The 23,824-nt window shown below is 43.6% G+C and overlaps 3 protein-coding genes across 5 annotated transcripts; 1 reads left to right on the top strand and 2 right to left on the bottom strand.

Annotated features, from left to right (window-relative positions):
• The first annotated feature begins 600 nt into the window (after positions 1-600).
• Positions 601-1,409, top strand: Cpr62Ba (Cuticular protein 62Ba). Its single transcript, XM_033383939.1, has 2 exons — positions 601-911; positions 971-1,409. The coding sequence occupies exons 1-2, from the start codon at positions 762-764 to the stop codon at positions 1,253-1,255; spliced, it is 435 nt and encodes a 144-aa protein (XP_033239830.1). The 5' UTR covers positions 601-761; the 3' UTR covers positions 1,256-1,409.
• Positions 1,410-2,799: 1,390 nt separating this feature from the next.
• On the bottom strand, positions 2,800-16,142 carry GV1. Its single transcript, XM_001353520.4, has 5 exons — positions 15,975-16,142; positions 13,706-13,758; positions 4,046-4,248; positions 3,668-3,971; positions 2,800-3,367 (listed from the first exon to the last, which is right to left on the bottom strand). Exons 2-5 carry the CDS (start codon positions 13,706-13,708, stop codon positions 2,933-2,935), a joined length of 945 nt encoding a protein of 314 aa, XP_001353556.2. The 5' UTR covers positions 13,709-13,758; positions 15,975-16,142; the 3' UTR covers positions 2,800-2,932.
• Positions 16,143-20,442: 4,300 nt separating this feature from the next.
• LOC6900551 (bromodomain-containing protein DDB_G0280777) lies at positions 20,443-23,799 on the bottom strand. 3 transcript variants are annotated; one of them, XM_015187424.2, is made up of 4 exons: positions 23,459-23,796; positions 23,124-23,258; positions 20,983-21,639; positions 20,443-20,929 (listed from the first exon to the last, which is right to left on the bottom strand). In XM_015187424.2, exons 1-4 carry the CDS (start codon positions 23,574-23,576, stop codon positions 20,526-20,528), a joined length of 1,314 nt encoding a protein of 437 aa, XP_015042910.2. In that variant the 5' UTR covers positions 23,577-23,796; the 3' UTR covers positions 20,443-20,525. The 3 variants fall into 3 exon arrangements, with proteins under 3 accessions (XP_015042910.2, XP_002134934.1, XP_015042909.1); XM_002134898.3 differs by lacking the exons at positions 20,443-20,929; positions 20,983-21,639 and adding exons at positions 21,721-22,243; positions 22,307-22,909 and having other exon boundaries at positions 23,459-23,799; XM_015187423.2 differs by lacking the exons at positions 20,443-20,929; positions 20,983-21,639; positions 23,124-23,258; positions 23,459-23,796 and adding exons at positions 21,721-22,243; positions 22,307-22,909; positions 22,973-23,116.
• Between the last annotated feature and the right edge of the window lie 25 nt (positions 23,800-23,824).

Here is a 23,824-nt window from a genome sequence, read left to right as displayed (position 1 = left end):
AAAAGAAAAACGTTAACCATCATGATGCAAGAGAGAAAGAAAGTTGCAACTCGTGCCTCATAAACGGCAATCTCCGGACAGAGCCAAAGCCAAACCCATGAAAATCTCAGCAAAAAAAGGGACCCAGGCGCCTGGGTCAAGCCAATCCATTCGAGGCCCCCGAGTCACGTTAGGGCATGTTAGCCAACAGCCAGAGATCGGGCCTGAGATGGGGTTTGGGCATCCATCCATAATGTGCATATTGCCGTTGAGTTTTTTCGCTTTGCGGTTTTTTTGTTTTTTTATCGAGTGCTCGCTTTTTGACACTAAATTGCCTTGACTAAATCCATGTCCATGGCGGCGATGGCTTTACCTCTAACGAAGTGTGAAAGATGCTGGTCTTTGATTCGATTTGATTGCCCAACTGTGGCATGCACCGCACTGCCACTCCATACCACTCCACACCACACTCTGCTGCAAGGTTCGTTTTTGCTGCTGCTCCCGGTGCTGCTGCTGCTGCTGCTGCTGCTCTTGCTGCTGCTGCTTGCACCGTGAAGATGTAGTTAACAACGTGACTATGTAATCAGCATCAGCCACTGCACCAGCGCTAGGAAGTTGCTCCGCTTCGAGCTTTCAACTGCTGCTGCAACTACGGCTGCAACTGCTGTAAAGTGCAAATGATTTTCACCCCGGCCACACCTCCTGGTCAGCCTTTTGGACACCCCTCTGACACGGCTGTCGTTTCGTTACGTTTCTAATCAAATTAATTTCGGCAGCAACTCATGACCACGTGTCCGGTCAGGATGGCATTTGGCTACCTCTTACTCTGTCTGCGGCTGTGGCTGTTCCTACAGATTGCGCATACGCAGCGTGTGATGGCGACATACATTGAATCGTATAATGATTATGGCCACAATCATGATGAGGAAAGGGTGAGTGTGGGAACCATCTATCCATTCGTGACTCTTCGTTCTCTGTGTCACCCAAGCAGCTCCACTACTCCCATCAATATCACATTTCCGATCCGAAGAGTCAAGTGCACATCCTCCATCGAGAACAGCGTCATGGAGATCACGTCCTTGGGACCTACAGCCACCTGGAGCCTGGGGGACACATACGCAGCGTTCATTATGAAGTACGCGGACCCCACCAGGGCTTTAGGGCTGTCATTCAGCAGCGAACGGCCCACAGCCGAGTACATCAGTCCCTGGAGTTCCGGCGCAAGCAGCCGTCTCGCCCCCTGGCCCTGGCGGAGCCTGTGGCATTTGTGGTTTAGTGGCAGGTGCCCGAGGCCTAAAACCGGACCACAAAAGCGGTCCCTGGCCCATCCGTTAATTACAAAATGTTTAATTGTCTTCCAATGATTTCGCTGAAATTTTAAGTGAATTTCGAACTTGAAATTTAAATTGATTTCGGGAGGAGTACACCAAATTTGAACGTAAAATTGTATGAATTATAAAATGTACATAATTTTAGATATTAAATTAATCAACTTGAATGAATCATTTCGAAGTGAATCGAGGTTTATTTGAAGAGAGGTGCATTTAAATGGGAACCATGGGAGAACCATTCTTTAACTTTCGGATGGATTTCAAAAGAGATTTAGCACCTCAGAAAAACATAGACTACACAAACATCTCTCCCGTTAACTCACATTCCATTTTCCAATCATGTAAATTCCATTTAACTACACAAACACCTTAAACCTTAAAAAATTACCTTTAATTTAACATTTAGTGTGTTCTGCAAGCCAAGAAATTGCTGCTGATGATGTTGGCTCACTTTTCAGGCCATGAATTGCGAGCTTAATTATAATTAATGGACACCGTCCGGGCTATTGTTGAGTTATATTTCTGGCAGGCGGCGAGCTATTAAAGCTGAGCAAACATGCTCATAAAACCCGTTGACAATCCATGCCTCTGTTAACGGCACCCCACCGAAACCAGAGGAATATACTTCATATATTTAAGGTGCAGTTAAAAACGAATGATTGTATTTTTGTTGGTTCAATATTTCGTGCTAATTATATTGTTTCCATGGCTGGTGGCTGGTGGCTGGTGGCTGGTGGCTGCTGCCTTTGACGTCTGGCGGTCAGGGTCTGGTCTGCGATCAGGCCGCTCTGTGATCAGCCAGTAAATGATGGCCCAGTGGCTGCCGTTCAACGACACTGCTAATTGCTCTCTGGCTAATTGCCAGGGGTTGTGTTGTGTTTGGGCTAGTTCGGTTTTTTCCTTTGTCGAGTTTCGTGTGCCGGAGGCTATGAAAAGTCGCTCAAGAAAGTGCCAATCAGTGGCCTGGGCTCCGTTAGTCCATTTGACAGCTCACCTTGTCCCGTTTGACCTTTTTGTTTGACCCCTGTAGGCAATTAAAAGACACTTTAGGCGCCATCTCCCTCACGCTCTCTGTTGTGTGTTTCCACACATGCCCCCGGCTGTAGTTCGTTGCCTAAGTCTTTTGTTTTTCGCCGAAAGATTGTACCCGGTAACAGTTGATTATAGCATAAGGCTATATTGTATTGGTGGAAGTTTATGTGATAGGGAAAAATAGAGTTTACGAGTCCATTTAGTACACATGATACTGATTTTGCATGAACATACGATTCGTTGCAGCTCTTTCTGTCTGTCTTTCTGTATGGACTCCTAGATCGATGAGAATTTGAAAATTCAACGATACGCAACTTAGTCACATTTATCCAAAAGGGTTTTCCCATTCTCCTTTTAGACTTCTCATTATAAGAGGGTTTCTTGAAGAGTTCGCTATCATTCTTTAGTGTTTTAGTTGAGCATTACCCCATTAGCAGGTAGTTTATAGTCGAAAGGATTTCTTCATTTAAGTTTTATTACGGGGTGTTTTTCTTTATTAATAGTTATTTACAACATTTTGGGTAAGACTTAAGCTTAACTTTTGTTTCGTGTAGTTTTCCTCTTTTTTATATTGTTGGCCCGCCCATCGCTCAACTGGTCTGTAACGAGTTTTGCAGCTCCTGCTCCTGCTTCTTGGCCAGCTTCTCCTTCTGCCTCTCCATCTCCAGGTGCAGCTGATGGAGTCTCTTCTGCTTGGTGAGCTTCCTCAGGTGAGCGCTCTTCTCGTGTGCCACCTTGTAATTGGCAATTGTTGTGGGCTGTATTGCCGATGTCGATGTGGTGTCTGCGGTGTCTGATGTGGCAGATGTTGGGCTGGGGCTTGGGCTGGGGCTGGGGCTGGGTGCTGCTGCTGGTGCTGGCGTTGTGGTACTCGTAGTTGTAGATGAAGTGGATGTTGTTGAGGAACTGGTAGGCAGAGCCTGATCTTTGTGCTTGTGCTGCTGCTGGGCAGCCTCTTCTTCGAGTTGCTTCTCGAGCTGCGCCTGCCACTCCAAGGCCTTCTCCTCCACTGGCAGCTGCTGCAACTGCAACGATATGATGTATGCGATTATGACATGGACATGGACATGGACATGATTGCAGATGATTGTGAAAGGGACAGTGAGTGGGATGTGTACGAGTAGGAGTGGTTTTGGTTTTGGTTTTGGCAGAAAAGCATTTACAAAAGCAGTTTTTCTCGGGGGGTTTGTGTTTTGTGAGGATTGGCTTTAATCTCTTGTACAATTTCTATATAGATCTAAATGCATATCAGGTAGGTGTAAAGTATATATCGGTATTATATATCAGTAGCGGAGATACCGCTTGCGGCTCTCGTATTGCCTTACATAGTTCCAGGGATACGCATGCTTGGCCGCCTTCTCGTAGGCCTTGTACTTCTTGGTCTTCGCATTGTACTTGCCCTGCAGCTTGTCGGGCAACACAATGGCCGTGTACTTGATGCCCACGCCGGGGACATACTGTGCCGCCAATCCTGGCACCGAAGTGACTCCTGCACTGTACACGGAGCTGGCCAGCTGTCCATAGTTGATGGAGTTGCCCCTGGGCGGCAGATTGTTGTAGTTGGGTGGGGCATAGGGTCCGGCGGGTATGGCCCAGGTGCGAGGACGGGATGGCGGTGGCAAGACGTACCTGTGCGAAATGGAAGAGTGAAAGGCAACAGATCAAAAGGTGAGCCTCTCCTCCCGAAACCCCTTTACACTTACACATAGGGATTGGGATTGGGTGTGTCATTGCTTTGATCCTCCCAGACAGGCGCCGGTTCGCGGTACGGCTTCTGCGGGGGCAGTGGCGTGGTTCGTGGCGGCAGCGGCGCTATCGGTCCCGTGTTCGTGCCCCAGTCCACCCGGATGGCCTGCGTCTGGAGGCCGAGGCTGGCGACTGTGACTAGCAGCAGGCATGGAGTGAGCTGCAAAACGAGTATCGGGTTTTTGGGGTTACAAAGGAGAGTCTTCATCTTCGACTACAAAGTGCTTTGCATTATCGTGTTTGACAAATTATTACACGGCTGCGAACAAACGGCCTTCAAAGGTAGCCCCCGCCCCCAATTCATCTCAATTTGCGTGTTGTTTGTTGTATGTTTTCGTAAATAAAACTCACTTCACCTTATCAAATCAAATCGAAACCAAATCGATATTAATTAAAAAAGCTTTATATAGTCGCATGGCAAATTGTGAGACAGAGATTCAGATACTCGTACAAACACAGTCTGGACTTGAACTCGATTCGAGTTGAATCTCGTATGTAATAATGACAATTACATCAAGTAATTCCCCGCGTCTATAGGCCCCAATCTCCATCCAAAACAATGTCAAGTGTTAAATTGCTGCAGCTGTTTGTATAAATAGAGAGCCTCATTGTTGTCATGTTGAATTGTTGTTTGAAAAAAAGTTGAAAAAGTGCTGAAATGTTCCAAGAAAATGGATACTCCATTGCCTTGCACTTTGGCCGCCTGGCCTGCCTGTTTGGCCTATGAATTATAATTATTTATACATATTTATGGCCACTGTTTGTTGGTCTAATTGAATCTTTTCTCGAATCATTTGCTCGCATAATAGATTTATTGTTGATTAATTACATTCAATTCAATTCCAGTTTAATGCGATTCGTTATTGTTTGACACTTTTTCTGCTCTTTCTGCGATTCTCAAATCGATTACAATGGACAACGCTGCAGAATGCGACATTATTTATTATTCTGCACTGCCTTGTAGTTATTTTTATTGCCGACTGGGTGTTTGCTTAACTAATGACCCATTAGGAAGTGTCTATGGGGCGAGAGCCGCACCACGTCGCGCCGAGCCGTGCCGCGTATTGGAACCGCCAACAAAACGCACCCGAAACGAGGCGGGCGAGGAGCGGGTGAAACCTTTACTTCAAAGATTGGTCAATAGTTGTGTCATAGCTGGCATTTACTGCCCGCTAAGGAGGATAGGCATCTGGCAACAAATTTGTCAGCACAAGTAAATGCCAAAAATGGTATCAATAACAGAGATTTATAGATTCCTCTATTGAATAGCTGGAAAACGATTGAGGATTGTTTTCGCGGGAAGCCATGGGAGTGGTTTTCGCGCCATGGGATAGATTCAAAAATGGATAAATACATTGAAATATGAGTAGATTTCGCTATGATTGACTTGTAAGGAGTAGGTACATACATATATGGCGCATGGTATGAACACTTTCCTTGTCAAGGTCTTAAATAGATAGATTGATGGAGAAAACATAGGGTGTGTATCATGTCATCATGTTGGACAGAAGGGAAGAGTGGTTTTGAAATCTCTGATGGAAAGATACATACTCGCGTGTAAATACATGGAAAGGTACAATTATTCATCTAAAGATATTCCCATATAGAAGTAGGCAAGTGGCTAACATTCTTGTCAAATGATTTACGACACTTACATTGTAGGTTGGGTTAGATTACTATATATGTAGTAGAATCAGGTACATTGACTATTTCCTTATTAAGGAATTAACGAGAAAGAACTTGGGGGTTGGGTCTTGGCTGTATTTATAAAGATTTATCGATTACTCAATTTTTTCCCTGGAAAGTGTGCATAACTTTAAGCTCTCTTTTCATCATGCAAATCGTAATCGAAACGCCATCTCCATTTGTATGCCTCCCGACATGCAAGCCAACCGAAATGCTTATGTTACACAAGATTCCATTCCAACCGTTTGCCAGTCTTGTTTTGACTGCAACTTTTTTATGATATCTTATGAGAGACAGCAAAAAACTCGCTTCACCAATCGGTTAAGTAGAGTAAACCCCCCAAAAAAAAAAACAAGCAGCCAGAAAATAATTGTCATGAGCTGTGCATCGATCGTCGATCGTCAAATTGTGGCCTTGATATCAGCATGCTTTTATGATTGCACACACGAATGACACACAGACAGACCGATAGATAGAGCCGATCGGAGCCCGGACAAGTACGGGTATTGCTGCAACTCAACCCGCATTGGCAATATGCCAATACTCGGTGCTCATGCAGTGTGCATAGCAAATAAATACTTGTCAATGCAAAATCGTCAATCAATTAGCCAAATCGGGGGGATGGCCGAGCCCCAGACCGTCGACAGGCTTACAGTCGACTCTTCTGTCGGTGTCGGAGCATAATTGCTGGCATTAGTCGTGGCACGATCCAGCCAGCATTGAGGTTAGGCTCTGGGACGGGGATGACGTCAAAATTCGATTCATGTGCCACCAAATCTGCGTGATCATAGTTGTCAAAAGAAATATGTTTGTACATTTGTATGAATGTGTTCGAATACCAGCTCTTGCTAGTATTCAGTGTGATCTCAACGAGGCTTTGGCATAAACCTTTTAATGGCTCCAGTTTGACAAGACCTGTTATTAAGTAGCATGAGATGCCATAAACTCGAATTTGTGTAACAATGGTCGCCCTGTTGGTCTTTGGTCGTTGGTCGTTGATCGTGTCACTTCCGACAGACATAATGGGATCGACCCTGAACTTGAGAGAACACCATAATATACATATTGTATGTACATACCCCCCATAGGAAGCCGCCAAAACAGTCAAGCGTGTTGGTAGTTTTCTTCTGGCATTTTTCGGCACAGGTATCTTTACGGCTTAATGGCTCCAAGAATTGCGCCGTTTGCAAAATTGTTTGCAGTTGAACGAACTGCCGGAATGGCAGAGCAGACTCCCCTCTTGTGGGACGCCTTAATTGGATGGGCCACTCCTTCCGCTCCGCTCCGTTTTGATCTTGATCTCGTTCTTGATCTGAGGCGGACCGAAATTCTGCTCACTAATTAAAAACAATCAATAAAACCCCCAAGTAATCGTATTCGTAATCGTCGCTCGTACCACACGCTCCATTACAGCCCCGGCATTACACCGCATTATCATTATCTTTGATTAACGCAGTTTAGTACGAAAATAATCATTTATTATCAAATGACTGGGCCGGCAACTGCTGGCTGTAGTTGTGGTTATGGTTATGCCTTGTCTATGGGTTTTTTTTGCTTTGTTCCTTTTTGTTTTCCGATCAAAGCTCAAATTAAGTGCTTAGTCAAAAAATATTTTTTGCGAAATTTTGGTGCAGCCCGAAATGTACTTTTTGGGTCAAGCTTAGATTTAATTTAATGTGGAAAGAAAAGCAGCCTCCTTAGCCAGCTGTTTGGCTCTTTGGCCGCTTGGTGTGTCTGCTATGGTGTGGTTAACCACCGCTAAGCAGCTGTTGCTGTGGCTGTGGCTGAGGCTGTGCCCCTCGGACAAATCGCTTGAGATCTCCCGTGCAGCCTCTCGTGCGGGTCTCCTAGTAAATCTCTTTTATTGCACAACATTATCAGAGATACTTGCGGTGCGAGTAGTCTCGCCGAGTCGTTCAAAAACAAAAGCCAGACAAAATTTAACGCTTGCATTTGGCGTGTTCAAATTGTAATTCGATAATAAGTATGCCATAATCATTTTTTAAACGCCTTAATTGAAATAATTTATATTGGCTTATGGGCCTTATGGGGCTTATGGGGGTACCCCAATCGACCTACTCCCCTATCCTCTATCGCCACACCATCGAGGGATACCTACTATACTAGACTGCTTGTGGGTCGTGCGGGCTGTAAAACTGCAATTTAATTATGAATATGGCTATCGTATCTCTATTGGGGAATTTTCGGGGCAGATCGTTATGAGCCTTCATTTTTGAATTGCAATTTTCGCAATGCGGGTAAAAGTTGCAAACAACAATCCACTGTGGATATGATAAATGGTTATTCCCTGAAATTATCACTCGCACAATGTGTGTGGGGGCGATGAAAGTAAGTCAATGATTCGGCTATTGAGGAACTGGGAATTGGGGTTAACGGGGTTCACAAACACCAAAGACCAACACTGACAGCGATCTGATTGATGGAAGAAAAGCAGAGTTAAGTAAAGGGCAAAGCCCCTCATTCATCAATCAAAATGCTTTCAACATGCTACACTCGCATGGGGGGAGAAGGTGGGGAGAATGGGAAGGTAATGAATGTGCATTTGAGAGTAAGGGATCTTAGCTGGATTACTCAAGTTATAAGCGGATTATTTATTTGTTTGATCCAATGATCTTCTTTATATTCCAGCTCTTATAGTGGCATTGAAACAGTTAAAACTATCTATGAAGAATATCATATATTGACCATGGTAGATTAAAAAAAGATGATGATATGAAAATGAACATGAATAATCAAAAGGAGGAAATCGAGATTGATTGAAATAATTGATTCCATTTCAATGTCCAATGGACTGATATGCTTCCTGTCTACTGATCATCTTCAAGCCCATAAATATACTGGGGTTTTTCAGGAAAACACACATCTGTATAACATCCGTTTCATATGCTTGTTATTCTGTTTGAACAAGAACCATCAGATTGCAGATTGTAAGCCATGGCATGGTAATAACATGGCACTATATCAAACAAAGTCAGAGCTATGATGGTGGGTGTGCTCTGCCGAACGCGTCAACGGGAAAATATCATCCATAAATCTGGCTTTCCACTTACGCGAGTCTGAGTCCGAGTCCGACTCCGACTCCGAGTGTCTCTTGTCCGAACTTAATCGTAAATTTTACATCTTAATGGGTTCTGGTGCAGAACGTGAGAAGACATCCGGCAGATCACTGAACTGGGTCCAACTACAGAGCCGGGTATGCCTGACTGACCGCCGGTCTGTCTCCGGCTGACCTTCGCTCGAATCGAGAATCATAAATAAAGGGTTTAAGAATAGCAGCACTCGCGGAGCAGCAACTCGAGAATGACTTCATCTGCCTGAAGTCGAACAGCCGAAGCGTGTCACGTAATTAGCTGCTTTATTACAACGCTGACTGGGCCATCTGGTCGCTGGCTCATTTGCATATAAAGTGCTTGCCTAGCCTCCCCGACTCAGATTCAGATTAAGATTCACTCTCGGTTTTAGATTCAGTTTCAGTTTTTCCAGAGATACATACTCGTACATATATCCATCTTCATCAGCCGGTGCGGTGCCGGAGAAGTTCAAGGCTTGGCAAATTGTCGCTCACTCAATGCAATAACCGCAGCAAACCATCCATCAATTAACTCGCAACGACCTTGATAAATCAGAGAACAAACAACCAAACAACATGGCACATTGCCAGTAGCCCCTGCCGCCTCCCTTTTGCGCCACCCTCGGAGCGAATTAAAAAGCTGGCGTTAAATTTGAACATGGCTCTTTGACGCCAGACCATTATTTCTGGTGGCTCCATCCCCTCCCCTTGATGTAGTTTCGTTTTACTTTTTGGCTGCGCTCATTTGTCACAGCGAAAACTTGTTTCAATTTTTGATGTTTTCGCCAGCTTTGAGCATTTGTTCGCCAACATTTTGCTTGCACTACTCTTTAGTTTTGTATACCCCTGCAAGGGTACATGTGGAGGCAGAGAGTCTGTTTTCTGTCTGTTCCAAGCAATTAAGTCTCTGATTTCTAAGATTTCTAAAAGACCTATCTTGGAGCTTCCGGAAGAGTTTTCATACAAAACATGGACCTGCAAAGCTTAGACCCCAAAAGTCTATCATTAGACTCGCTTTTCATTGCATTGCTTTTGCGTTGAAAGTACAAAGTACCCGTGCACAACAAAATACCAAAAATAATATTCAATTCAAGCTTCCTCATCAGTCAGAAGCCATGCAGTTCAACCAGGCCTAACCTTGTGCGGGAGAACGTACAGATCCGCGCACACAAGCCTCTTTGATCTGTCCGTGGATCAGCGAATTGGTGGCTCAGTGGATTGCTGGTGCTTCGGTGGATCGTTGGGTCGTTGGAAGATGTGTCTTGAATTATGATAGTTGATTGGCAGCGATTTGTCTTGGCTTTGGTGAAGGTGCCGTGTTCGTGTTTTGAGGCTTTCCAAAGTGCTTCTAGTTTCATATTTGTTCACATTTTAGAATGTCTAGTATCATCTAACACTTGGGTACACTTGGGTATTGCATAGTTCAGCCAAGTGTTTGGCAACCGAGTGGATATTAAAATGTTGAAACCAGTCGAGGGTGCTCCATACAGATTTTTGACAGTAAATGGGCCATTGAGATTCAATCGAAAAATGCCCCTTAGCTTTCCCTCACTTTCAAAGCGAGATTTCTATGTTTCAATCTCTTTAAATCTATCTATTAAATCTGCATACTTTCCAAACCAACGGATGGTTGGGGCACTATGATAATGCACTTTGATTGATTGCCACAATGTTCCCATGCTATTTGATCGGAGTTCAGCCCAAGTCAAGTCCACATCCCAAAACAAAAGAATATTCAACAATGTCGATAAAATCGATGGCCAACAAAAAACAGAAATGATTTGCGAGTCAAATAACGAAATTTATAAGCAAACCAGACGTGGGAGTCAATCAGCCAAATAAATAAGCGCAAAAAATACGAAAAAAAAGGTACAAAAAATTCCAGAAGGTAATAATATATAAGTAGACATCATGTTGATTTCAATTACGTTGGCAAAATGCTTGCTGCCCAATTAATGCGCATTTTGAACTTGCTCAATGGGGTTAATGAAATTTTGCGATGAATCTACGATATTCATAAGCAAATCTCTTGTTTCTCGTAGATCCCTCACCCTCAATGGCAATGACTCCGTGGGTGGATTCTACTTACAAGACCAGGCATTGTTCAGGTGCGTTCCCAGCCAGAAAACTTGACCTTTTTCGCGGCTGAAGCTGATTTCACTCGTACTCGGACAGAACATGCAAGGGGCGTAGCCGGCTTTTAATTAACGCAAAAAATTGGCAAATTAAATATGTACCTCCTTCGGTACTCGCAAGTAAACGCAATAAATGACTCAAGAAGCGGTTACAGAAGCTGTGGAGCATCATGAAGGTTAACCGCTTGTCTCTGAAAGGAATTCGACGGAGTGTCCTCAGTGATCTTAGCTTCTAGTGGATATAATTTCATGAAACTTCATTTAAACAAGTAGTGGATTTTCTCATTCAAGAATATGTATGGAATAATGTAATGGAATGTATAAATAAGCAAAGAATATCAATATAGGTTCTAAAATAGTGGAATTCTTAGATATTTCCCTGTCAAATAAGTAATTAAAAATCGGTTGTATTAAACCTCTGCTTCTGTGAATATCCTCTGGAATTTGGTCTTTGTATTTTCGAAATTTTGTTAAGACTGAACACAACCCCCACTTTTATCCCATTGAAATCTTGGAAAGCTAATTTCATCAATCTTTTTTGTCAGTTTCAGGAATTTTTGGTTAATTGTCAATTATTCTAGGCTAGATTCCAATCTCCATAAATAAGGCTTAGGGTATGCCCCAGGGTATACAAATGTTTTTTTTTTTTCAGTCACCCATTTCTGCCTTATGCTGGTCACTTGGCTATAGCCTGCTGTTTGCTGTCTGCTGTCTGGTGCCTGGTGCCTTGATTGACTCCATCTCGATAGCAGAGGCTCATTGAATTTCTGGCATTTTGGGCGGCACAGTTTCGCAAAAAGAGAAAAAGTGGGGGAAAAAGACCGAGACCGTACAAAAACCTTCAAGACGTAATAACTTGCATTTTGAGTAGGGCACTCAATGCGTCTCGCCTGGTCGTTCGCTTGTGGCCCCGACTAACCTGGGCGCTAATCATAAATCTGCAACGAAACTGCAAGTCAAGACGCCTAATCAGTGGTTACAGACCCAAAAGTTAATGCCTGTCAGGCAGTTAAGTGTTTTGAACTTTTCGACTGGAATGTTGTGAAAATGGGGAAAAATAAATAAATCGAAACAAATCGAATCGTATCGTATCGAATCGAATCAATCGAGTCCAAACAATGGACTCCGTCGTTGGGCCCAAGACAATGGATCGATTGGGCTTGTGTTCAGGAGGTCAATGTGCTACCGTTAGCGTTAAAAAATTATAGTTTTGGACCGTAGCAAACAGTCGCACATTGATTGTTTTCTAAACAAACCGAAATCGCCTGTTAATTTGTATAATTAGGGGCTTTGTTGGATTTTCTGCATAAAATAGCCATTATCCAGGGTATGTAATTCTGTTAACCATGTATGGATTATGTATGGATCCAAATATTTGTCAATCCAATCCCATAAATTTAAAGCACAATCAAAATGATAACCGAAAGTGCATGACAAATCACTTGGGGAGTGTTGAAATTGATATTAATGATATTTTCATTTTGGAGCTAAAGATCATGCAACACCAATTCGAATCTTTTGATGCGTTTGAGGAAGTCATTTAAATTAACAAAATATGAAATGAGTAAATGGCATATTAATATACTTATGCTTGTCTGCGGTGCGGTGCGGTTTGCTTCGGTTCGGGGCCTTTCTGAATATCCACAAATATATAATCGAATACGTTAATTGCTTAAATGATGTTGCACAAATACTGCCTCTTGCCTGGTGTATTTTGACAATTAATGACGCTGATTTCACCAAGACCATACAGGGGAGTGTGTGTTCGCATTTCGTTTCCGGTGAGACATCAGCTCGACAAGCCACAGAAATCATTATACAAACAAACTTGCCACAGAATACGAATACGTACCGAATGCGTATAGAATAAATACTCGTAAGAAGAATTGACGACAAACCACACACCAAGCACGAATTGTGGGTCATTGCCTTGTCGATTGCTGGCTTACAACAAAAGAGAGAGATATGTATGAGCATTTGTTGTGGCTTGTCCTTGGGCTAACAGAAATTATGGGAATCCACTTGGACATGTGATATGTATGTATATTACTTGGGATTGTGTGTTGTTTAAGGAAACCTGAGAGAAGAAATGTTCTCAGAGTTATGAATGTATCTTTAATTGTAATTCTTTGCTAAAAGTATTTCCGAAATTATGGGAATCCCTTCTGGCATGTAATGTGGCAGACATGTTATTTGTGTTCTTTAATAACGTATTTAAGACAAATTGAAAGAAGATATTATCTCGGAATTTATTAAGAATCATATACATAAATCGCAACAGCAAATTCCTCGAGTTAATTCCTTTAGAAATAAAAATTCCCAGACTTATCCAAAATATTGTATGGAATCCCATAAGTACTCGAACTTCTCTGCCCCCTTTACGAGTATGAGGATGAGGCAAGGTCCATTGACACGAATGCCTGTGCAGTGCCTGAGCCCTGGTATTTAATTAATGCAGTTCCCTGGCGTGTGTGACAATTTCTGTTGTTGAGTGTGCTCACCGATTTAATTACTCCAAAAATTATGTGTGAGAAACAAAATATTCGAAACGTGCAAAATGTATTTGCATTGATTGAGCCACAGCACAACAAAAACAAACTAAAAATACAATCAGCAGCTAATTTTCGGGACACACGTGTTGGAACTCAATTACAGAACGGAAATAGTATAGTTGAATAAATGAAATAATATTGAAAGTTACTTACCATTTTGTGATTCGATATGTTCAAATGAAACTCGAAGCTTCTAAGTCGATCAACTGAAAAAATATTAGGTATATTTGAAATGTGTTTAAGAGTGCTTTTCAGATTTGACAAACAATCACTTTGAGGGTCGGGTCGCAATGCGAGTTAGCACAGAAAGTTGTTTGGGTTGTCCTCTAGTACATGGATGTTTACCGAGATCTGGCACTAGTTTTTCTAACAACCAGCAACCGCTCAACTGGTCAGCCTCAATCAAACATCATTCCCACTCTAACTGACGCGTCAGATGCCTTGTAATGGTAGACGACTCTGGCATATCGAATGACATGTGGGACAATATCAAATCAGATTTAAAGTAAATATCAAATGGAACGAGCCTGAGCCCGAGCCCGAGCCCGGGCTCGCCGCCATTCATTATGCAATCCAATACCATTACTTAGTTGGACCCTAGTGAATGGTTTTTTTTTTTTTTTTGGCGCTGATTGTGTTGGCGATGACGATGTCTGTTTGGCGTCTCAATTGCCAAGTGTCCAAGTCCGTCCAGTGGCAACATTAGGGTATCGAGAGCGAGATCGCGACCGAGATTCGCTCCACAAATGGATAGGGCAGCCTGATAACAGGAACGACCGGACACTACTTTTGGGCGGCGTCCATTGAAGGCGGGGGTGACTGAATGACTAAATGACCGAATGACGGACTGACGACCTAGTCGCCGCCAAGACACGATCTGTCGCGCATGCGTAAAACATTGGAACCAATTTAAATGTCCATTTTAATGAAAATTTAAGGTACGAGTAATTTTCAATTGCCTTTGGGGTCTCGCGGTCGGTTTTTGGTCGCGCCACCGCCACACAGTGTAGCAAAATGTAGCCAAATGTGAGCCACATGCCACGCATTTTAAGTGGTCGGCTAACTCTTTCGTTTTGGCATCGTAAATATCCCTGAGTCTCTTTGAAGAAGGCGTGCTAGTATGTGGTTTACGAGCCAGACCCAGGCGCAGCCGCAGGCGCAGACGCATATCAGGCCCAGACGCAGACGCCGAACAGACCACGCCAACGACAACGCGAGCCCATGTCACGGCTAACACTCGGAACGTGACTATATAGAAGTAATATGTGAACGCCTCGGAGATTTCGGTACTGGGGGAGGGACGCCGAGTCTTGGGCTGGAGGTCACGCACTAATCGCTGCCTAGAATCTGTCAAACCCGTTTCGAGGTGTACTCGTAACCTTTAGTGGGGCTCTTAGGCTTTTGAAACGATATGTGCATAAATTTAATTAAATTTTTATATTGCTGATAAACTAGTTGAGGATGCGGCGTTGAGTTCAATAAACAAAACAAACAAAAAAACTCCCAGCATCACTTGGGGTCCACCGACTCTTGAGAAACGCGAAACCAATTTGAGCAAATTAACAAGGTTTTTATAATCACACTTCTCTCGCTTGGTTTTATACATATTCATAGTCATATTCATGGGGAGGCAACACCCAACTTCAAGTACCCACAATTATCTAAGAAAATGTTTCCGGCACATTAAAAAGGAGAAAAAACTATATAGATGAAAAAAAAAGCAACAAAAATGTAGGTACATATAAGATACACTCCTATTATATGATTAGCATGCATTATGGCCTTTTATTTCACTCATTTCAATGTTGTTGCATTTAAAAAGGCAATGAGCATTAGCGAATTTTTATTTTATATTTTCAGTCAGGTTTTCCCTTCCTTTTTGTTGCTGTGGAGTGAAATATTTTTGGCCAGTGAAAGATTCATGGGCGAGGTTTTATTTATGGCGTTTCTAGAAAACTGATTTTTCCTTCAGATTCGTTTTTTGGTTATTTTTGACAAATGTTTTGTTGCAGTGCGTGCAAAAAAGGCTGGAAAAACGCCTTCAATTTTATTTATCTTTTGTGGAATTGATTTATTTATTTGCATAAATTTAACACGCCTGCGACGGCAGCTCTAGCCTCAGCCGCCAGCCTCAACCCCAGCCCCAGCCCCACTCGAAGGCGTAGTCCAAGTCGGAGTCGAAGTTTTGGATTTGGAGCCTGTAGGCTATAAATTGTCTGCATTGCTGCACGCAAGTTTGTTGCCTAAGTCTTTTGTTTCTTGTTTCTTGTTTCGTACTCCTTTTTTATTCGTTTTTCGAATGTCGTATATGCTAAATAACATAAAAAAAAACATCGCGAGAACCTCACAATTGCGAATGATTAACACGGGTTTGTTTGAGCCTTTGCCTAATTTTTGCAACATCCATTGACACGGCACATACTTTGCTGGTTACAGATGCTGGGTGGTGTATGAGTAGTATCTCCTGCTATGGACAAGCTGCTTCTGTTGCAAGTACGAGTATCTTTGAACCGGAGTTAGCGCTAAGGCGTGACAAAACAGTTGGAAGACCCGGGCCGCACTGAAAGCAGCGAATGTGGTAGCATCAGCACAAAGTCTCCGTCTCCCGGTTTTCATTTTCGTCGGCGCCTCCATCTGGTCATCAGCTGGTTTCGCGAACCCCAACCAAGCCGAACCCAAAGACCGAACAACAGCCCGAACCCCCAGCCCGAGCCCCATGTCCGAACTCCAACTCGACCCCAAGAGGAGCTTCGGCTGTTTTTATACCCTAAAAGCGAAGAGTTTTGGGGTATATTAGATTTGTTGTGAAAGTGGGTGTGTGTGAATCCCAAAAGGAAGCTTTTCCGAACCCATAAAGTATATATATTCTTGATCAGCATCAATAGCCGCGTAGATATATATATAGTTGTACGTCTGTCTGTCTGTCCGTCCGTCTTCTTTGCGCCAAATTCTCAGGGACTATAAGAGCTGGAGCAACCAAATTTTTGAGTGCAGACTCGTGTGCTATCACACTGAATCAATCACACCCTCCACGCCCCTCCAGGGTGAAAATCTGTGGCATCCACAATTTTGAAGATACGGGAATACGAAAAATTTAGAATCGTAGATTCTACCAGATTGTCGAATACAGCTTAGATCTGATCAATATTATAGCCAGACGGAAATTCCACCCGCCGGCTCATTCTCTCTATCTCTCCATCTCACTCTTAATCGTGCAGGGTGTGCCCCCTTGCGAAGGCTAGTGAGATATAACGGTTGGTGTGAGAATAGAGAAAAAGAGATAGATGTACATATGTAAGGAAATGGAAACAGAAAATATTCTTTAATTCATAATATTAGTTATATATAAATACATATACTGACTTAGTTCCAAATATAAAAGTAGTGCCGCAGCCCTTGCTGCAGCTCGCTACGTTCCTGCTCGTTCACTTTTTGTTTTGCTTACAAATGTTGCCAGAAAGCTTGTTTTCCACCAGCAACATGGTTGCTAGGGCTGCTTCCGGCTGCTGCTGCTCAACATGCTGCTAGTCTGAAGCTAAATTTTGAACAAATAATTTAATTGATTTTTTGTTTATATTAAAACCATATAAATGCTGTTAGATGAGTAACGATTATAAATTAATACTCAGAAATATGTAATTTAAAATTAATGATAATTTCAAAGATATTTATGAAGTGGCACAGCAGGATTCCCTGTTCAAATGTTAAAAAAAAAACAGATAAATATATATACGAAATATTTGTGGTTCAATGAGAAAAGTGTATAAATAAATACTCAAATATATATTTTAATAAATATCGAAAGATAATTTTAAATATAGTTATGACGTAACTTTGCAAGAATGGGGAACGAAACCGTTAACACTTTGTTGAGGTTTGCCACTCTAGATATTTGCGAATTTACAGACTATTGGTAGTGGGTAGCACCACCTCCCATAATTATGAGGGAAAAACCTCTTAGCTCTTTTTAGTCCCCTCATTGAGTATGGTAAGGGTGGGTGGGCATCCCTGACCTCTTTTCACAAATCATTTACTGATAACGCTCACACAGAGACTCACTTGTACTCGCACTCGTCCCCGTACCCGTACCTATACCCGTACTCCAACCGCACTTGACTCACATTACAGAGACCGATTACGTGAGCGACATTGAAATCGGATATAGTCAGGTCTTTACGCATGAACTGAAGGCTGACATATTTTAATTTCTTTCATTAAACATTTCAAAGCAGCCTACCCCCACACACACACACACACTCCCGCGTGAGCATGGATGGATAGAGCGGAGTGGTTGTCCCCATCAATTTGATTGGATGTCAACCGATTCAACTGATTTTATTGCTTGGCCACGTTAATGAGCCCCGGCTTGCCGCATGTCCGACTTGCAGTCCGTTCGACCAACACTCATTATCGACTGCCTAATATTAATGCAAAATATTTGTGTTTTTGCATTTATTTAATTTTATTTTATGAGTTCAGATCGATGTTTAATGCAAATGCAGAGAGATCTTTGGCTTTGGGCGAGGATTTGTTTCCTCATTAAAATACAAAATTGAGTTAAGTGATTCTTTTGGTCAGGCGCGATAGTTCAGGTCAATTAAATTGTAAACGTAATTAAAAAGCCATATCAATCAACTGGAACATTGATTAGCATACACAAGTTTTTGCCATTATGTGTGTGTATCTTTCATTCGAATAGTAAATCAACAGATATGTCTGTTAAGATCACTTGGGTTTGACAAGTTGCCTTTGGTCTGGTCAGCTGCTTAGAGGTATGGTATGGAGTGGTGGGACTTGGGCTGGGGCTGGGGCTCCTAACTCTGGCTCTGACTCTGCTCCGATCATTGCTGGGCAAAACAGGTCTTACAAAAGATTATTATCGCTTTTATGGTGTTTTTATCGTTTTTACAGCATTTTTGTATGTCTTTATGATTGATCTGGTGAAGTTTTCAGTCTTTTTTTGGGCTAAACTGTGATTTGCTGCTGGTCTTTATTTTTTGGGTGAGAGTGTGGGAGAATTTTTGGCCAAGCAAGCGACTTAATCGGATTTGATAATTTTGATAAATTGGTATTGAAAGTGAGCGGTTAATATATGGTAATTTTACGGGTAGTATGGCTCTGACTTGGAGCGGGAGATTGGATTGAAACTGGGTTGGGATCTACTCGTATCTGTATTGGAATCAAACTCCACCCAGTTCTGAAGATCGTTTCTCATTTTTCTGGTTTCAGTTCTACACTGAATGTACTCGGCAACCCTGTACCCTATATGCGGTTACCGTTACAGTTACAGAGTTGCGGCGGCATTGAATTAAACATGAACGGCAGTCGTTCAACAGCTACTAAGATTCGCATTGTTTTCCCCCACCTGTCATAATTCATACAGATATCCAATGAAAGCCACCTACCACACTGGCGTTGTCGTTGTCGCCTTTGACGGCCTACGAATATGCAAATTCCAAACACTGAAATATTGATATTGTACGCCTGACTGACTGCAACAGAGTATGCCAGAGTCTAGAGTCGACAGTCGAGAGCCTAGAGCCCAGAGCAGACAGAACCCAAGAGCAGAACAGTCAGAACAAACCAAGCGAACAGCCGCAAAAAGTCACAGCTAATAACCTAACCCAATGCCTTCGGTTCGCATTTATCTTTATGAGGAATGGGGTTATTGGAAACGCAGCAGATAACAGACAAAGTATGGGGAGGGGAGCAGTGCGGAGTACGTTTACGAGTCATTTGCAATATCTCTCCAAGCTGATACGCTCGTTTAAATTAGTTGTTTATGTAACACATATATTTCTGTTATTATTAAAACGAGATTTCCAACTGCATTTGCACACAATTAAGCGCAGTAATTTATGATAAATTGCAATTTAATCAGAAGAATAAAATATAATCGACGGCACAAGACAAAAGCCCACATTGAAAGCCACAGTCACAGCCACAGCTACAGTCAAAGCCAAACCCAAAGTAATTTCTTTTAATTAACAATATGTTAATCGATTGGTGAGCTCCCTTTTCAGATACAGCTACAGGTTCAGCAGACAGACACAATTTCAGGTTCACATCACTGTCTCAGAATCGATTTCAGGTTCAATAAACAGTGGAACTAATTTGCAGAAACCAAAAGAAGGAATTATTATCGGGATTTTGCCAATGATACCTGCGGCTTATACCCGTATTGATCCCCCCAAAGCCGTCAACCGGCTGTCGAGTGTGTGTCGCGGCATGAAGCGTATCGGATATGATTGAACGTATAATTAATGGTCGAGGGATTAGCGACAAGTACAAGCCACACATATATTGGATGCTGTACTGCCGCTGGCAACAAATTAATCAACACATGCGATACGATACGAGTACGAGGCGGGTGTGTGGGTGTCTAGACCATATGGAGAGACACGTAGAGATGTGGAGTGGTAGCACAAAGCAACTGGAGCTGGTTCTGAAAGGAGTTTGGCCCCAGAGCAAACATATGTCAATCCATCAAGGCCACCATAAGTTGGGGGGCAACTTATCAGATTCGATATCCTTACCAGCGCATGATGTAAGCCTTTTTCCGTCTGTCTCGTTTTGAGTTGAATAAATCCGAGAACAACGAGACGTTTCATTTAATAATTTCTTAACCTGTTCAGCATTAAGGTTCATTTCATTGTGGTAATCATATGCAAAACATCGGGCAAATGAACTTCCCACCTGATTCTAAAAATAATCTTCTGCATATTTCCGATGACACTTCGACTATAATTAGAGCTTCATTCAAAAAAAAACACATTTTTAATATTCATATAAGCATAACAATGACAAATTAAAGGTAAATGAATTCCCCGAAACAGGAAAAACATATACAAATACACAGTTAACGACGATTGAAACCAGGAAAGACAAGATAGACGAAAAAAAAATATATATATATGTTCCATTTTTATAAACTACGACAATGGCAATTTATGGAGTTCGATATCAGGCGCCGCTAGTCCTGCTGCGCGGTGGTCTCCTCCAGATTGCAGAAGACATTCCGCATTTTGTCCAGATCGGGGGGCGCCGTATCCGGGTTGCGTATCCACATGATGTAGGCCTGCTTATCGGTGCGTGTCAGGGGCTTGAAGTTGCGCGGATTCTGGGCCTCCTCGTCCTGCAGCTTGGAGTTGTAACGTGCGTAGAGAAAGATGCGGTAACGCCAGTTGTCGAAGGTCTGCTTCCACTCGGTCACATGCTTGACAGCGCCCTGGGGCACTGCATTCAACAGATTGGCCAACTTCAGCCAGTAGGGATCCAGCACGGGATCGTTGCGGCGATGATCATTAATGAACTGATGCTGCTGCAGAAAGTGCACGTAGAGCTCTTTCTGTCGCTTAGACATGCGTTCCTTGCGTTCTGTGCGGTGAAAACCATTAGAGACACATAGATTGAATCGAATATATTCTTACGTCGAATGTTATTGGTGGCAGTCGTGCCCATGGCCATGCTCAAGACCTGTTGTTGGCCGGGCAATGCGTGCGCTCCAGTGGCTGCCTGCTGCTGTTGCTGTTCCTCTTGTTGCTGCTGCTGCAGGAGAGCCAAATGCTGTTGCTGCTGCTGCAAGTGCTGGTGCTGTTGCTGCTGTTGGATCATGTACTCGTGCTGGATGCGCTCCTGAAGCAGTTGTTGCTGCTCTTCCTCGTGCTGCTGCTGCTGCTGCTGCTGCAACTGATGATGGTGGGATGTTGGGGGTGGTGGCAACGGCAAGGCCGCTGGCAAAGGCAATGGTGGTGGTGGCAGCTGCTGTGAATGTGGTGAATCCGGCAGCTCGTCTTGTGTATCGTAGTCCATCTTCGGGCTGCACGCCTCATAGGCATGCATCCCCAGATCCGCCGAGGCCGCTCCACTGCTGCTGGTCTTATCGATGCGGTACTTCATGCTCTCCTCGTGCTCCTCGTCTTCGCAAGGCGGCATAGCCAAAATGGGAGTAGGCGTCGTTTCCAATACGCTGCTGGGCTGGCATAGGTTCGTGGGTTCCTCGGGTGTGGGCGATTCGTTCAGTATTTTCTGCTCCGCGCAACGGCACTGTCGATTTAAGACGTAGTTATCCAAGGCCACATCGTACACTGCAAGAGGAAATAATATCATTAAAACAGTTGTACAATGCACAGTGAATCTAACAACTAGATAATGAAGATGTCAAGCGATTTGCTTTGTTGATTTTTTTAGTTTTGGCTTAAACATATTGTATTTTGCGCTTAGCATTAGTTAAAGTACACATTAACAGTTTTGTATATTGCATATAGATCCCAAATCAATAATCGTAGCTGTTGGTGGCTGTTGTGGCCTCGTCCAAAGGCACAAACAGATCCATTTTCTCATAGTCCTGCGGTGCTATGTGCTTGTGACTTGTCCACATGGCATAGGCCTTCTGATCGGTGGCAGTGAGCGGCTTAAAGTTCTTCGGATCACTTGTCTCCGACATGCTCAGCTTGGAGTTGTAGCGTGTGTACATGAAGATGCGATAGCGCCAAGCATCGAAGGTCTGCTTCCAGTCCTCCACATTCTTCACAGCGCCCTGCGGCACACTATTCAACATGTGTGCCAATTTCGCCCACAGCGGCTCGGTGAGGCCATCATGCCGGCGATGATTCGACAGCATGCAAGGATTGTCCTCGAAGAATTTTACATACAGCTCTTTTTGATCCTTAGACATGCGCTCGCCACGTTCTTTAAATGAAAAGGAGGTCGATTAGGCATTTATTAAAGAACAATGGGAGATGCTGTCCTCACTTCTAAAGCGACTCATCAGCCCCGGAGTGTAGGGCGACTGCTGTGAGGGATTCGGCGCATTCATTGGCGGCAAACTGTGCGTGTAGTTCGAAAAGATTTGCTGGGCGGGCAACGCGTGCTGCAGTGCGGCTGCCTGCTGCTGCTGATGCTGATGCTGTTGCTGCTGCTGGTGATGCTGCTCTTGCCGCGCCAGAAACCGAGATGTCCTTGCTAACCGATCCACCTCCAACTCGGACTCCGCCTTGGGTATAATGTCCATCGGGTCGATGGACTGTGTCAACGATTCGGGCGTTCGCTCAGCATAAGTTTGTGTGAGACGCAGCTTTTGGGAGCTATCCGCATGATCTGAGCTGGAGGTGTTGGCCTGCTGCTCCAGTGGCGAATCCACTGGCTCATGGCACACGCCCAGAGCTGGCGAATTGGGCTGCGAGGTGGGCACGTAGTCGTGCGTGTGATGGGAGGCACTCTCACTTGAACGCTGAGGCAGTGGTACATGGTGCTGAAGAGGATGATGTTGCTGCTGCTGCTGTTGCTGCTTCAAGACAGCCATCGAGCATGAGGGCTCATAAGACAGCATCTCCTTGGCATGACCATCGTCGAGGGCTGCAAAGGGAAGCATTTTACAATTTGGGTTTTATTACAAATGGCAAATTTCCATAGACTTACAAGCAAAAGCACGTTTACGGCTGCCGCGTCTATATACACAACAGATCTGATCTATATATATATGTTTTTGGGGTTTCTTGACTCCGAGGGACTCGCTTAAACGCTAATTGAAACGCGGCTTAGCTGCTATACGCTATACATGAGTATTTACCTTGACTGATTTCTATAACGAAATTGGTAAGGTCATGCCTTTGGGCCAGATAGTGCAGCAGCAGCTCGTCGGGTATGTTAAAGCCAATTTTCTTGTTGCGAAACTCGAAATTGTATATTCCGAAGGCGGCACGCACTGGAAAATGCAACAAATATTATTTGCACAAACACTCCGGGGCTCTTCCACTGCCTTTGGGTGTCGCCGCCAGCAGTCGCCACTCTGCTATACACACAGACTCGGAGGGCAATTAAGTTTTACGACCTGACCTGGCCGTGGCCGCCCGCCCCATCCATCCATAAGGCACGGGCACGGCAGGCAGCTATCGAAATGCTTACCCACGTTCTTCAGGTCCCATATGTTAAGATTTCGATTCTCCTCGGGCACGCCAATCATTAGCAGCTTCTTTGTGTCCCGAAACTGAAATGGAATTATAATCCCTGACCGCAGCACCATTTTCAATGCGCCACACACGATTTTCACAAATTTTCCACGTTCTTTTTGTGGTTATCTTCCGTAATTGTTTTGGTCTCTCTGTCCCTTCCTTCGTTTGCATGTTTACTCGTTCGTAAACAGCGTGATTAGGGATGGGACAAGTAAAACTGCCGTGAATAATGCTGCAAAACACCAAATACAAAATAAAATTGTACAGCACTCACAACGTTGCTGGCAACATTGAGATACTGAGATACATTTTAAGATAA

The sequence above is a fragment of the Drosophila pseudoobscura genome, chromosome X (assembly GCF_009870125.1).
Source record: "Drosophila pseudoobscura strain MV-25-SWS-2005 chromosome X, UCI_Dpse_MV25, whole genome shotgun sequence".
NCBI lineage: Eukaryota > Metazoa > Arthropoda > Insecta > Diptera > Drosophilidae > Drosophila > Drosophila pseudoobscura.
The sequence above is the reverse complement of the archived record's forward strand: the minus strand, read 5'-3'. Positions and strand labels throughout refer to the sequence as shown.